General features: G+C 43.1%; 1 protein-coding gene across 1 annotated transcript in view; it reads right to left on the reverse strand.

Annotated features, from left to right (window-relative positions):
- Window positions 1–1,049: 1,049 nt before the first annotated feature.
- The window catches only part of SLC38A1 (solute carrier family 38 member 1), a 42,749-nt gene continuing 28,833 nt past the window's right edge, over window positions 1,050–14,965 (reverse strand). Inside the window, exons 11-16 of the mRNA XM_050324896.1 lie at window positions 13,802–13,881; window positions 12,523–12,623; window positions 9,295–9,413; window positions 8,634–8,775; window positions 8,428–8,525; window positions 1,050–7,399 (exon numbers count right to left, since the gene is read on the reverse strand). Of these exons, the coding sequence (XP_050180853.1) occupies window positions 7,298–7,399; window positions 8,428–8,525; window positions 8,634–8,775; window positions 9,295–9,413; window positions 12,523–12,623; window positions 13,802–13,881 (642 nt within the window). The 3' untranslated portion in view covers window positions 1,050–7,297. The remainder of the gene's footprint in view (window positions 7,400–8,427; window positions 8,526–8,633; window positions 8,776–9,294; window positions 9,414–12,522; window positions 12,624–13,801; window positions 13,882–14,965) is intronic.

Genomic DNA, 14,965 nt, shown 5'->3' on the forward strand with positions numbered 1-14,965 from the left:
TCAGACTGCACTGCAGAAGGCAACAGATGTTTGTTGTAGTCTCTGCAAGGAAGGAAAAAATTAACTGTAGTTTCTGCTTTTCCCTCTGCTCCATAAATAATGTTCCTGTGCCTAAAGGTATGGCTATGAGATGATTACGCTTGGCTGGATAGAAAAGTGGGTGCAAAGATATGCCAAACAGAAGGGGCTATTACACCAGGTCAGTGCAGAAGCTTGTACCTCTGCACTCCCTGACTTACAGTTTAAGACACGTCCCTGGGCTTGGGGACCAAGCAACGGCTTGCCAGAGATTATCTGATACAGAAATCCTCCCATCACTTCTCCTGCAGAGGGGTCTGGGGAGCTGTACTCATCCCATGCAGTCAACTAAGCTCTTCAGTTTTTTGTAGGACTCAAGCCAAAAGGTGTTTTTGTGGGTGGTCACTACAACCTGAGCACTAGTAAAATTTGTGACCAAAGGCAAAAAAGTTAGCAATTCCCAGAACCTTTAAAACTCTGACAGAGACACTTTGGTAGATATATCTGGGAATGCTTAAGACATTGGGTCTTTGGGAATCTCCTCATACATCTGCTAATGGCTTCTGCTTCCATAGCAGACAGAGAAAAGTCTGGCAAAGGCTTAGTCACTCCAGGTACCAGTTTGACATCTGTACTCAAACCCAACTCTGACAGCAGCCCTTGAAATTAAACTGCCTGACTTGACCCTGAAACAGACTGGCAAGCACTTGCACAGTCTTCAAAGAACAGGCAGAAACAAGTACTGTCTTTTAGGAATGCTGTCATCTTCCGCAACCCCAGACTGCTGTGACCATATGCCCCAGCTTCAGGTCCCTCTAAAACTGTATCAGAAGCTTCACTTTAATGCTCCACAGATGTCTATTGATATTGTGCTGCATATACTGCACTGAATCTAATATAGCTGGCTTTGCAAGAGCTGCATGCCCTAAATTCAGTGAAAATACTTGCATAAAGAGCAGGGAGCATATGCTATTCAAATCATTAAAATGATACACAGGCATTCCTTTGAAAGAATGAGTATGGTCCTAACATTAGTTTAGATCACAATTTTAATGTTTAAAAACTATAGAGTTAACAGATAGATTACAGAACTCAATACATTTTTTTTTTATTTACACACAGAAATTGAAAAACTGTGTTGTTTATTTGGATATGAGCAGCACAAAGTTAACAGGTGATGTTAACAGGAGCAAAATATTACCAATGACTCACTTCAACAATCTATTACAGGCGAGCTTGTATCAAGCATGTATCATTCAAACACCGTTGTTTATACTGGATCTGGGTGAGCCATAACATATATTGGGACACTAAAAACAGGTTTCTATAAACAAGTTTAAGTTCAAGTCTTGTGGAAAAATACCTTTACAGTTTATATTTTGTTGGCTATAACATTGAAAATAAAATGTACACTTGTATTAACTTGAAAAGCTCTCTTGAACTGACTGTATATAGGTTTTTTCCCTCAGTTTGTGCTCATGGTGAAAGCAAATGTTATTTCAAGTTTCATTTTCATCCAAGCTCACAAAGTAAACATGGAAAAAAAATACAATTATTTTTAGATGCATTTCCTTAACCTCCATTTTTCAGCAATCCTGAAAAAAACATGTTTTCATGCTTTACCAGTGAGAAAGTCTATACAAGGCCTTTGATGAAGGCACTCTCGGGACATACACAGCTCTTCCCTCCCATCGCCCTCACCCCTGGACACGCAGCTATCCCATGACCAAAATACTGGCCTCTGCCTGTTCACAGGGTGGGATGTGCAAGCAGTCTCTGGCTGGGGATGTTCTTGGCATCCTCAGGCATTAGTGTTTTGGTTGCATGAGAGCAGCAGGGTCTGTGGCGGAGGAGCAGCCACAGGACTCTGCAGGAAGGGCGGGGGGCTAGAAATGGCACCAATTGCTCTGGTTGCTGCCCACCCCTTGCTTGCAGTACTTTTTTTTTCTGAAGAACAGGCATTTCTGGTAGCTGAAAATGGAAATACAGAAGTTTTGCCCTGACCTGTTTGGCCTAGTTGGGTAAATATATGCCTGGATGCAACATGGCATAACGCTGGGTCAAATTGCTGGTTGCAGTTTGCCATGGTTTCTGCATAAAGCCTTTTCAACACTTTACTACACCTGACCTCAGCCTGGGATGTAAGAGGTACCTGCATACCAAAGGGGCCCTTTACAAGGGAGATGTTTTACTCAACAGGAAGACTGACAAACTTGCTCTTGAGAAAACAGGGAGTCGTGCACTGGAATTAATTCTAGCAATTTCATTCGACCTTTTATTTTTCTTTTTCTCGTCACATTAGTGATGCAATTGTAATTTCAAGTTTAGTATTTAACTTGTGAACTCTTGGGAGAAAGAAAAGGATATGCATTTTGCTAAGAAGCTAAAGTATCTGTATTTCTATTTAAATTACTCTTAATATGCAGAGTCTATCTCAACACTTCTATATCATAGGGGAAAAACAACTGCAAAAATATACAGCATCCTATTTATTTACAATATATATGTACATTAAACTGAAATTTCCTACAATACAACACAACTGCATAGATTTGTTTTGAGAAACATAGGCATGTGTACAATTTGTGAATTCTAGACCTTTCCAGCCCTGTACTTTTTATTAATTCATTATCTTTTTTTTTTTCTTTTCACAGTTTGTTACAGAAATCCTTACATTAGATACAAATAAAACATTCTTTGTGTACGTTATAGGAAATAAGGATTTTCCAGCGCCAAGGGCTCTGGGGACTTGTTTAGGAAAGCCCCCTGGCGCCAGTTGATAAAGCCATCTCTAGGAGCTGCTGATGGAGCTGAGTACATTCTGTGGTGCCTTTCTCCTGCAGGCACTGGGGTGGGACAGTAGGACTGGACGTGGGACACCACCACATGGAAAGAGTTTTGTTTTGACCGAGATGCTCTTTAGCCTTAATGTAAGGTTCAAGCAAAGAAACCTTTTAATTTAAAGATGAGCTAGAGATACCATTATTTGTTACTCTTAATACTCAATATCAGAGCTGTGTTGCGCTTATGCATTGTAAGGCAGATGTACCGACACAACCCACGGATTATCCAGCCCACACTTGCACATGTGGCCTAGTGCAAGTGGAGCACAGGTTCGAATGTGCCTCAGAAGAGCAGCCCTCAGGAGCAGATGAGCATCCCCATCCCTGACTTCACAGGATGAGAGCAGCTGTTCTGCTCTAGGCCTGCACATGGGCCAGGCACTACTTGGTCCATGTCAGCTCTACAAAAGGTCTGTGCTGGTGCACGGATTTGGCATTGGCCCTTCGACCAGGAGCAAGCATCACCCAGAGAGGTCACTGCTCCTGAGATACTGTTCCCAAATAACAATTTATTGTGTTTCACTTACTAGGCATGTGTGCCATGGGACAGAGAAGGGCAGCTGTATTATGGTTGCTTTAAGCCCATGACTATTTTCTTTGCGATGTGCTGTGGACTAGGAGAGGCAGCAAGGTCATCTTTTAAGTGTAGGATTAACTCTTACAGTCTCATTAGTAGTCCCTGCTTCTGATTAGTCTTTCCTTGTCCCTTACCACTCGATTGTTGCGATTATGCAAATGAGAATTTTAAAGTCTTTTTGTTGCAGTTATTAGGAGCAATTCTGCATCCAGTCTATGACATTTGCAGTGCTCACAATAGTGATAAACTCTCTATGAAAAGAAAGCATGCTACTCCCTACTAAGTAGATATGGTACTCTGGATCCTATTAATTTAACAACAGAGAAACTCGTATAGCATTTCACTGTGCTTTTAAAATCTTAGCTAAAATGTGGGACTCATACAATCATTGGCTACAGGTTCACTATTCCAAATGAACTGAATAACAGCAGTACATTTTACAGATAACCTCAAACAAATATTGTCATCCATCACTGATGTTGACAGTTACAGCAGGGTCTATTGCATTCTGTTAAGAATGTATAAACCTGATGAGAAAACAAAAAGCACGTTATTTCACGTTCATTACCACAGACATCAATAAACACATGATTCCTTTCCATAAATATCTATAAATATGATGCCAGCAAATCAGTCTAAGCAATATTCCCCCCCTTTTTTTCTTTCTCTTTTTTTTTTTTTTTTTTTTTTTTGTTTTGTTTTGTTTTGGTTGTTTTTTTGTGTTTTTTGTTTGGTTGGTTTGGTTTTTCCTAGTTAAGAGACCCAGAAACAAAGTCTGTTTAAAGACTTAATATTTTGGGTATCTATTTTTCAGTATCTAAGATATGCTTTGGTGGTCCTGTACCTTGGGTAATTTCACTCTATGCACATTCAGCTCATTCTCCCTATTTATTCACTAAAACTCCAGTATACAAATAATTGGGAAAAAGGAGAAGGAAGAACAGCAAAGAGGAGAGAAAGCCATAGTGATGGAAGAGTTTTAGGAAGATACAAGGAGCAATCAGTGACCCAACAGCCCTTCCAGTCGAAGGATGTTGGATGCCAAAACTCAGTGGTTGGTATTTCAAATAGAAGACTACAGGAGGGAGGGAGATGTCACAGAGGAGACCTCGTTGGAACCCCGTGCAGCAGATCAGACCTCTAGCTCATACCTGGGTACTTGAAAGTTGTTCCCAGGATCTCCTCTCTCATAACCCCTGATGCACAGAGCGATGCATTAATCAGTAGCGGAAGGATAAAGCGGGGAGGAAAGCAGGAGAACCCTGGAGCATCTTAAGGATAACACTGTACAGCATCCTCAGGTCTGAGTTAGGTTTTTTAGTATAAGATCCAGAGAGATTATAAGGCACCTCAAAACCTGAAATGTGACCTCAGCAAGCTGAGTCAGAGAAAGGAGTGAGATGCTGGGCTCCAGCTGCAGTGACCACTGAGGGCTGGGTGCCTGCAAAAGAGGAACCACAAACTTACAGCCAAGATGGTGAATGAGGTGCAAAGAGACAGGAACAAAGCATAGGTTCTTCTCCCCAGAGCTTGCCTAACACCTGGTCTTGTAGGCTATGGTATGGACTTCTTTGTGAATAAGGGCAGGGATCAGTCCCATAAAGAGATGGCACAGAGACAGCTGGTAACCTGCACCATCACAGGCAAGGGTCTGAGACCAGCCAAAGGAAAGCACAAGGGACATTAGCCCAGTGGTCCCAGGTATCTCAGCAGTTCATGTGTTAAAGGCTGGGCTAGGGGGTCCTTGGGAGAAAGGATGCCACACTGGAGATCTTGCTGGGAGCCTGTGAGTGAAGGTCTCAGGGACCAGAAGGAAGGCAGAATAAAGGAACCCTGCACTGCATTCTAGCAGGTCACTTTGCCTGAAGGGAGAAGGCTTCCAGTTTTGTTCTTGCTGCTGGGCTACTCCAAGGACTTGGGCAGCCTGTGGAGTGCACTCTGCCTTATTTCTGGATCACAGTGGAATATCATCAGAGGCAGGCACCTCACTGCCTGGGCTGAGGTACAGATCTGGAAGTCTGGGCTTAGTAGGCTTAGTCTCTGTAGCATGAACACTCTGCAGATCCATGCCCAAATTCTAAGGAAGGCCCCAAAGTAACCTCTCTGGATATTATCCTTAGAAACCAACTTTCAAGGTCCTGAGATGCGCTCTGTGGTCCCAACTCTCAGTGACTTCAAGCCAAGGCAACTGAGGCAATTCAGTAACTCACAGAGGTCCCAAGACCCCGAATACTCCATCCCTACCCTTAAAAAGAGCAAGTTGCAATGATAGGTTCCTCACAGCTGATGACAGTATGCTTCCACAGTTACAGTGGGAGTTGTCAATGAACCAGCTACTGGGAACAAGAGGGTTACTACATACTGAGAGATATGGCTTGAGCATACTGAGGGCATCACTCAGCCCTGGGGCTTGCCTGGGGCTCCCTTTAGCCATCAGTGCTTTCAGTGGGAGCCACATTCATATTCTGAGACACTTTTTGGCTCGCATGGTGAATGACACAAAGTGCACACATTTCTGCTGGCAGTGCAGTAATAGAAGATGTCTGCTCAGGGTGGTGAACAATCACCTGCTTAGCATTTAAGTCTCTACAAGTAGTTCTCTACACCAGCTATAAGGCATTAGGCAAATGCTTATTCTGTGGACAACAGATGCAAGTTACAGTGTTTCTGCTAGTAGTAACTGAATGTCTTTTAACTGTAATGGAGAACTGATGAAAAATGTAAATGAAACCTTTTAAATATAAAAAGTATTTCTTTTTAAAGTTCATTTAAAGAAATGTTACAGATTTCAATTTCCACTAGAGAGTGAGTCCAATCCTGCTCCCACTGCTGTCAAAGACCCTGCTAACTTCAGTAGGAGGAGGGTAAGGTATGAACAAATGAAACTTAGAATGGAAAAGGCATGAGGTATGATTAAATGTGTAGGTTTTAATAAAATTGGAGTTTGGTATCTTTTTTTCTGAGAGGAGTGGGGCATTACTGAACAGTTTAATGCTGAAGAAAATGCAGACTTCCCATGGAAATTTCAGAACGTCTGCTTCTCTTCAGGCTCAAGTACTCGTGGTTTGAGGTCAAGTCTAGTTCTTGGCAGCCTCCAACTGAAGTGTGTCAGGGGAACGGTGGCTCGTGGTGGTGGCCATCCTTCTCTTGCTCCTTGCAGCCCATCGCAAAGACACACATAGTCTGTTCCCAAAAGCCATGAACAGGCCACTGACTCCCCCGCCAGAATATCAGAGAGAAGCACCAGATTTAGGACCTACACTTATACAGCACTCAGTTATGTTCTCGTGGTGCTTTTCATGCCTGTATCCACAATGCTACACTTAACCCAGTGAGGCAAATGGTGCCTGCAACTGCAACAGAAGAAACAAACAAACTAACAAACCAGATGTGTACAATTCAAGAGCAGAGTTTTGGCTAAAAGAGGGAGGGAAGGGTGTGAACGGACATCACTCTAGGCGGAATTGATAGCAACAGGTGCTGCTGCCCTAAAGGAGCAGAACTTGTGGCTGAAAGGCTAAGGACAACAATGAAGCAATGCAGTTCATGGGTGGAAGAGGGGAAACTAATTGTGATGAATTCCTATAAGCAATGCTCTATATAGTCTCACGGACAATTAACAGAGACTTATCGCTGATCTGATAACTCAGTATTGGGGACCAGAGTGATATGTCTGTTGGAAAAATGGGTCTGTTTTCTTCAAGAAAATACACCCATAACAGTAATTTCAGTACTGGATAGTAATTATTTGGATTTGACTAGAGTAAACTCACAAAAGATGGAATAGATAACAGAACGGATGGTTGCAATTTTGGTGTATAGCAAACAGGGGTGTCTTCTCTTCAGAAGGGGGTGAACTTCAGTGGCCTTCAGCACTGCCTCCCGATTGTACCCAGTCATAGATGACCAAGGGAATGCTCACTAGGGAAAACATTATACCCAGTACCAAGAAAAGAGAAGCCTGAAACAAAAAAAGGAGAGAAAATTAATGCATAAAAAGACAATTAATTCAAGTATGTTAACTTCTCTTAAGGAGATTTACAAGGTGATGTATCAAAGTTATCAACTAAAATGAAAAAGCACTTCTGGCAAAGACAAGACCCATAGATAATTAAACAGATTAGCATCATTAATAATTACTTGCTGAGCATCAAACCAATTTTTTTTCTTCTTTCAATTCACTTCCTAAACACCGATCATCCCTAAAGAGGATTAAGTGAGTCTGTTTTTAGGACCGATCAGCTCTGCTCTTTCCAAAGCCTCAAGGAAATCAGTATATTCTTCCCAGTGGATATGTGTTCATCAAAGTTCAACCCTTTTGTCATGGGATCTGTGGATGTAGCCACAAGTGAAACACATGTTTCCTGCCTGTCTGCTCAGAAAAGGAAGGTCTGACCTTACAATGCTTCCAGTGCATGCCCCATTAGGCTGGGAATACACAGTGTTGCATCTTTTCAGCTCTTTCTGGGGCTCCTAGGAAATCTTTCCAAGGCCCATTTCCATCTCCTCATGCATGCCAAAGGGCTAACATAACATTTCAGCTGGCTGCTTCTGGTGGAGCCACCTTAAGTCTGACTCTGGTCCACGAAAACTGTGAGGAATACCACAAATGGAGCACTTTGCACACTTTCTGTATCAACTCATGGAAACAGAGAGAGCTTTCTGGACTGAAAGGTTTGCTGAGGTGGCTGGAGGAATTCCTGCACCCTGCTGACAGCTACTGCTGCTTGCAAGCCAGGGGAGTCCCTCACCCCGCAGAGAAGGGTCCCCCAAAATATGAGATGCTGTGCATGATATGGCCCCTCCAGTAGGAGACCCCCAGGGTAAGCCAAGGAGAAGGGCGAGCACAGCTGCCAGCTGACTGAAGCACAGAGGGGAAAGTACTTAAAGAAGCTCACAGCTATGTTCAGATTAGATGTGCTTTGCACCTTGCACATTATAAAGAATGACAAGACGAAAATGTTGCATTGATGGGAATGGAATGCCTACCCAAATCCTCTGAGTCAACTTTGATCCATCCTGCTGTGTAATTTTTAAATACAACGACGAAGGAAGAATGAAAATCAGCATATTGGCAGAAGTGACCCCTGCAAAATTCAAATAAATGAGTTTTGTTAACTGCCAGCAACAGCTAATTATTGTGTTGCTGATTAGCAACTGTCTTTTAGTAGTAGTACAAAACCAAGATACTGTACCTACAACTCCAAAAATATCCTTCATGGATGGGATAAAAATGACTAACAGGTTGATGATAACCAAAAGAACAAAAGTAACCAAAACATGATGGCCTAAGTCAAATTTTGTCTTTCTGGCCATCTCAAATAACGATGAACGCACCTGTAGGGAGAGAGAAAGAAATTTCTCTGTCAAGAATAGCCTATGAGTCAATTCAAAGCTTCCCATGTTTATCTGAACTGTTTCTTCATGTGACAAGTGCTGCATAGATCTGTCATAAATTTTAGATTGTCTCATGTAACGTCCTTTGAAATAATCCTTAAAAATAATTTGTTATTTCAGAACTGTAGGTACACACGCATGTGCAGTAGGATATTCCTCTCTAATGTATCTTTTGAAATCCTTCTGCACTTAAAAATGAATTTCACCTCTGAGCCTGCTCCAATAAAGTGATGTGAAGGAAGAGAGAACCCTTGTGGATTCAATTTAAAATTTCCTGGATGAAGAACTTCTCCATGCAGGAAAGTTATTGGGAGTCTGGTGTGCGAAAAACTGATCCAAGCTCAAGTTCTTTTAGTAGCTGCAACATTATGGTCTCAGCAACTGCTAGACTGTGGTTTGAAGAAATGTGCTGTGTACAGCTCTTACCAACTTCCCAACTGTGCAGGAAGTTTTACTTACAGTGAAAAACAGGACCGGCACAGTGAGTATCACCGCCACAATCACAGCCAAGCGCACGGTCAGGATCAGGATGTCATCTTTGCTCTGGTATTTGTGAAGCAGATCTGACTGCACACTCTCTATGGAAAAGACAGTAAGGTAAGTGTTCTGGTAAACAGGCAATTAGTTCACAAAAATCATTGTTTAACAACAGCCTTCTTGAACAACAAGTGATTTATCTGTAAACAAAAGAGTATGGAATGAAACATTCTTGAGTTAAAACAGCGCTTTGAACAAAATTTCAATGATCCCATTATTCCAGATTAATCCTTTGGAGGCCTGATTTAGGAATGCATCTTAATTCAAGACAGCACGTGCCTAAGTCTAAGGTAATTTTCACTGTAGGAAAGACAACAGTGAGACATACACGAAAACTTGCTTACATATATACATAGATACAAAAATAGGTAAAGTGAAATAAGCTATTTTTAATTAGTTCCATGGACTTTTTTTTTGCGTTTCAAATGATATAAAAATAAACACATGCACTGCAATGGCTGAACTTAATATAAACTGCAAGGTTTTGAACTAAATTAGTCTTAACAGCAAATAAACTACCAGTGAAAAGCAGTGCCCCTGTTCTCAATCGAGAACAAAGCCTATCTTGGGTCAGCTCTCAGTGGGACACTGACATTTGCATTGAAATCCCTCAGCAGCTCCTCTGAGGGCTGCCAGCAGTGCCTGCAGCTCAGCTCCACGCCAGCCGGCGGCCCCAGCAGCCAAGACAAATCACAGGGGGTGCCTAATGGGGAGGCACTGGCAGTATTTTAATACGACCTCCTGCCAAAATGTTTCCTTGAAGCTGTGATAAATAGTGCAGAGCAGGTCTGCGTGTACTAACCAAGAGGAAAACCAAGTTGCTGAGGGATCTACATGTTTGCTTTGTAAGTTTTAAATATCCTTGAGCAATAACTTAAGGCGGGGGCTGTTAAGCATGACACAAAACATACTTGCTGCCCCTTTTTAGGCTTATGTTTTGTTTCTGCCTGCTAATCTTAGAAAGCTGGTGGTAAAACATAACAGTTCTTAAAGGGAACTCGATGGCCATGTCTGATTTACCATGTTTGGCACTTGGTAAAACCTCACGTATTCCTGGAGGCAGAGGGATCTATCCTGTGGCAAAATGCCTACACTCCCCCCAGGGCACCTTTCTGGGTAGAGACCACAGGTCAACACCACCTACGCAGTGCTTGAATCCCCACCAGGAGAAAGAAAATGCTCTCCCACCTCCCTGCAGATCAGGAGTGGGGTTTTCAAGCCGGGCACATGCACAGCTTCTGCGACACAGAGCTTACTCTGCTCCTGCAAGCACAGACTGCAACTTCTGTACCGCTCACGGGCTGCAGCCAGGTAGGAAGTGAAGGGCAAGGCTTACAGTTGAAGGTCTGTTTTCCTTTCAGCTAGATACACCACAGAGCCCAACCACACTGTGACCTTTTAGGGGAAGAAAAACACCTCTTTTCTGTAATTCTGCAATGTAAATATAGTCATCACTGCAACACTTTTGAGAACACAGCAAACAGACAAGTACTATTGGTGCAAAGAAGAAATGGTCACAATAAAAATACTGTTCTTACCCAGGTAAGGGTAGAGAAGAGGGTTAGAACACTGTAACTGAACATATGAAATGTAAGGTCTTGTCAGTCTCAAGGGGAAGAACGATCCAAGTGGAGGAATTTTATATTCCCTCAATGTCTTTTTTTGCTGCCTGTCACAGCACTGACACTTGCAGAAGCCCCAGCAGAGCTGCACAGCTTCTGTCTGTGGGCTCAGTGCTGGGGAGCCTGATGTGGGAAGACGCACACAAGACACCCCAGGGATTCCTCCACCATTCCCCCTCAGGAGGGCCAGAAGGACGCAGCCCCTACCTCCTCCATGGACTCCAGACCCTCGTCCTTGAGGGATGTGGGAGATTCCCAGAGAGGAGCGCCACGGATCTGCCTCCTCAGATCCCTGGGGCAATCACATCAGAATCTCTTCCCTGCCAAAGTGAAGGGGTCCATGCTGATTTACACCCATTTGCTCCCTGGGGCAGCTAATTTGATGCATCTCTAGGAAGATGTATTAGATGGGAGCAGTTGGATGAGAACAGCTGATGCTGTTGTCACTTGCAGCCTATTTGTGATTTTATTGGGAAAATTAGAACAGATGACCTCAAGTTACTTCAATACATGTATACTCAAGGCCTTAGAATGAGAGTCTGGGAAAACAAATATGAGATAGGTAAACCTTTGAAGGAAAAAAATGCCACATTTCATATTTAGTTATTTTCTTTCTCTTGCAACTGGTGGCTTACAAGGGACAGTATCATAAATGAAGAGGCTGTAACAAAAAGGTCACTTGGAATAGGGTGGAGAAGACTGATGGTGACTCTGAAGTAAAAGGCAAACATCAGCTTTGCCACCTGTCTTGTAACCCCTTAATGGTCCATGGAAAAAGAGACTGCTTTTCAACATTCTCATTATATTGGAACATGGGAAGAGCTTCCTGGGCAACATTCATATTTTATCCTACTCTACTTAACAATTGTGCCTTTAGGGCATACATATTGTATCCTTTAGTGATACAATATAATTTGTTAAGAGAATTGATATGCATGAAAAGAGACAGGGTGCAAGTCTCAAACACTGAAATAACCATCCTTTGGTAGCTGAGCTGGGACAATACTCAAAGCTTCCCCGCTGCCAGTTTGTTTAACCAAGACCTAAAGAGGTCAGCTCTAGGGACACAGGGAAAACATTTGGTCTGTTGTCTCTATGATGAAAGTGTCAATAAAAAAGTGAAAAGGCTGTGATGGCCTATTTGTTACTCACTTCCTAGGACCTGCTCTCAAATCTGTCTAATTTTTTGCAAATATACATGCTCCAGTCATTACCAATACACACGTCATTCAGGTGAGGACCTTGGAACAAAATCTTAGTGGGCCCCAGCTAACCCCCAATTCTGTTAAATAAATCTCTCCCCCATATTTTGAATACGCCTTTTGCAAATAATACTTTCAACTTGTGCTTTTCATCCAAAGGGGAAAAGGAAGAAAGGACTTATGCCTTCAATATGAAAAGTTTAAGGAAAATTATTTGGAATAGTATTTTAATATAAGTGGATGGGACTTTCCTTCCAGCTGGGATACACTATTGATTTAACATGTATCCCCTTTCAACTCTGATCAATAAAGAGCTGAATACTTACCATAGAAAGTCAAATAGCCAAATATGGCAGTCATAAAGTACATCAGAAACATGGCAAAAAATGAGATATTTGAAACCAACTGCATTTTTTTCTGTGAACGGCTGGAGAAAGAACAGAAAAAGAACACATAAAAATGATTGGGCTGGATTTTTCAATAGCTGTTTCAAAATGTTTTATTTAAGTCTTTGCATAAGCACAGTAATTCTGGGGAGACTCACAAATGCATTTTCATTTAAAACAAGAATTAATTGACAGCTACACAAGGAAGAAAAGGACTGGGGAAAAGGACCCTAACTTGGGGCTTAAGTCAAAAAACGGTGGGTCCGACCTATGGCTCTGCTCCATGGCCATACCTGTTTAAACAGAGTGAAGCCCTGTGGAGAGAGGACAGCCCTAAAATACTTCAGTAATTAAATTAAAAGGTCAAAATGAGAGAAGCATAAAAGTACACAGAGAGGAAAAAAACACAGAAACACTCTGAATGACTGCAGAGGAACATTTGTGTTCCCATGGGTAGAAAATACTGGATATATGCAGACCTATAAAATAGGTAAAGTGTAAACATTTCATCTTTAGATATTTGTTCTAAAATATTTACACTCCAGTACCTAAACTTAGACTTTTAAATCCACACAAGGATGCCCTAAATAGGCACCTGTGAACCTGCTAAAGTCACTTGAAATTTAAAGCAACCAGCTGGGGCCTGAGGGCATTCAGGGGTATGCCTGGCTGATCTCTCCCCTGGGCTCCCCAACAGCCCAGGACCCCACTGTAGCTGCCCAGGGCTGCCAGTAATGTCCCAGCAGGACTGGTCTCCAGCTCCCCACAGCCCTTCCCAGCCAGAAGTGTCAGTGAGACAGCAGTACCAGCAAAGCTCTTTTAATATCACCGAGGCTGAAAGTACTTTTATTTTCCTGGTACTGCAACACATTTTTAGTTGCACTGGAACAAACACCATTAGTGGAACACACGCCTCTGCTATGCCAAATAATGACCAGCACATCTTGGCTCTCCCCAGGCAGCTGTGTACTTCCAGAGAAAACTCCCAAGTATTGCATTATTCTCCACTTCCCTTGCCCCCACCCCAGCAGCACGGCACGCCTGGGAGGCCAGATTTCCTAGCTGACAGCCATGCTCACCGGCTTGTTGGGTGTTGTTAAAGCACATCTCTGAGTGGCACGAATGACTCAGAGCACCTCTGTGCTAACATTTTCCGTGTAAAATGGTTCAAAACAATTAACAGGGAAAAAAACAAAAAAAAAGAAAGAGAAAGGCTTACTCTTTAAGTTCGCTGTAAATCGGGAGGACTGACGGGTGGCACACAAATGCAAAAGCAATGGTGGGCAAAGCGTACACAGTCTGTTCAGAGAGAATTTCAGAAAAGAAGTTAAAAAGAAGTATTTCCTCCACTGGTGTGAAGAAATGTTCTATGTTCAACTACCTCAGCTCCAGCTTGTTGAATTCTTCAACCAAACATTGAGAGCCCTTCTGAGAAGGCAGAAGACCTGTCAATTAGCACGCATTTAATGAAATACAGAAAGCAGCGCGCTTTCCACCCGAGGACAAAGTCTTCGCATTGGTGGTGCAAGTGCAGCCCTGACTGTGCTCGCAGAGCGCAGCTCTGGATGCCACACTGCTGCTGATTTTGCTCCCTGGGATGGGTCTGCCTGCCCAGTTACTGCCACGGTTACTAGCACAGTGTCACGCGTAAAAGGGACATATGGCGGGTCACCGCTACGCTACCCTGCCTTGGCATGGAGAGGGGTGCGCACCCGTGGTGCTAAGGCTGAGGTCCTGAAGAGGAAGCCCGCATCCAGACTGTAAGAAAAGAGAACAGGAATGCAGAACTTACAAATAAATGGATATTTAAGGTACCAGACTGAATCCCTTAATTTCCCAGCCCAACAAAAGGACTAGGAGGGCTTTGGAGGGAGCATGCTTTTCCTTGGGGAAAGAGAAAGACCATTATGTCACCAGGAAGTGCAGGAGGCCTCTGAGGAGTACCTCGCCCCTTTCTCCACTAAGAGCTTGAGGGGATTTCAGTCCTCTCGAAATTTCACAAATGATCTCAGTGCCCAGACACTTCTATTCTCCATGAGGGAAAGGGTACAAGCAGAGGTCATATGAATGTGCAAGGACAAAATGAGTCCATCCCTACATGCAGCTCTGTCCCACCCTCTGAGATCTTGTGCTGGTCACAGGCATCCCCTTCCCACAGAAGCTGTTCTGTGCTACATCCCAGGCCTGACAAATTCAGTAAATGCACTGTTTGCTCTCCAGTGGTCCTTCCTTGCCCAGGCCTTTGCCAGCTCCTCTCGCTCACTCACAGCACATTGCTGCTGTAGTGTCTCCATCTGTAGAGATATTCAGAAGTTGCCTGGACAAAGTGCTGGGTGGCCCTGCTTCAGCACGGGGGTTGGACCAGGTGACCTCCAGTGGTCTC

The sequence above is a fragment of the Myiozetetes cayanensis genome, unplaced genomic scaffold (assembly GCF_022539395.1).
Source record: "Myiozetetes cayanensis isolate MyiCay16 unplaced genomic scaffold, myiCay2020 scf3, whole genome shotgun sequence".
Lineage (NCBI taxonomy): Eukaryota > Metazoa > Chordata > Aves > Passeriformes > Tyrannidae > Myiozetetes > Myiozetetes cayanensis.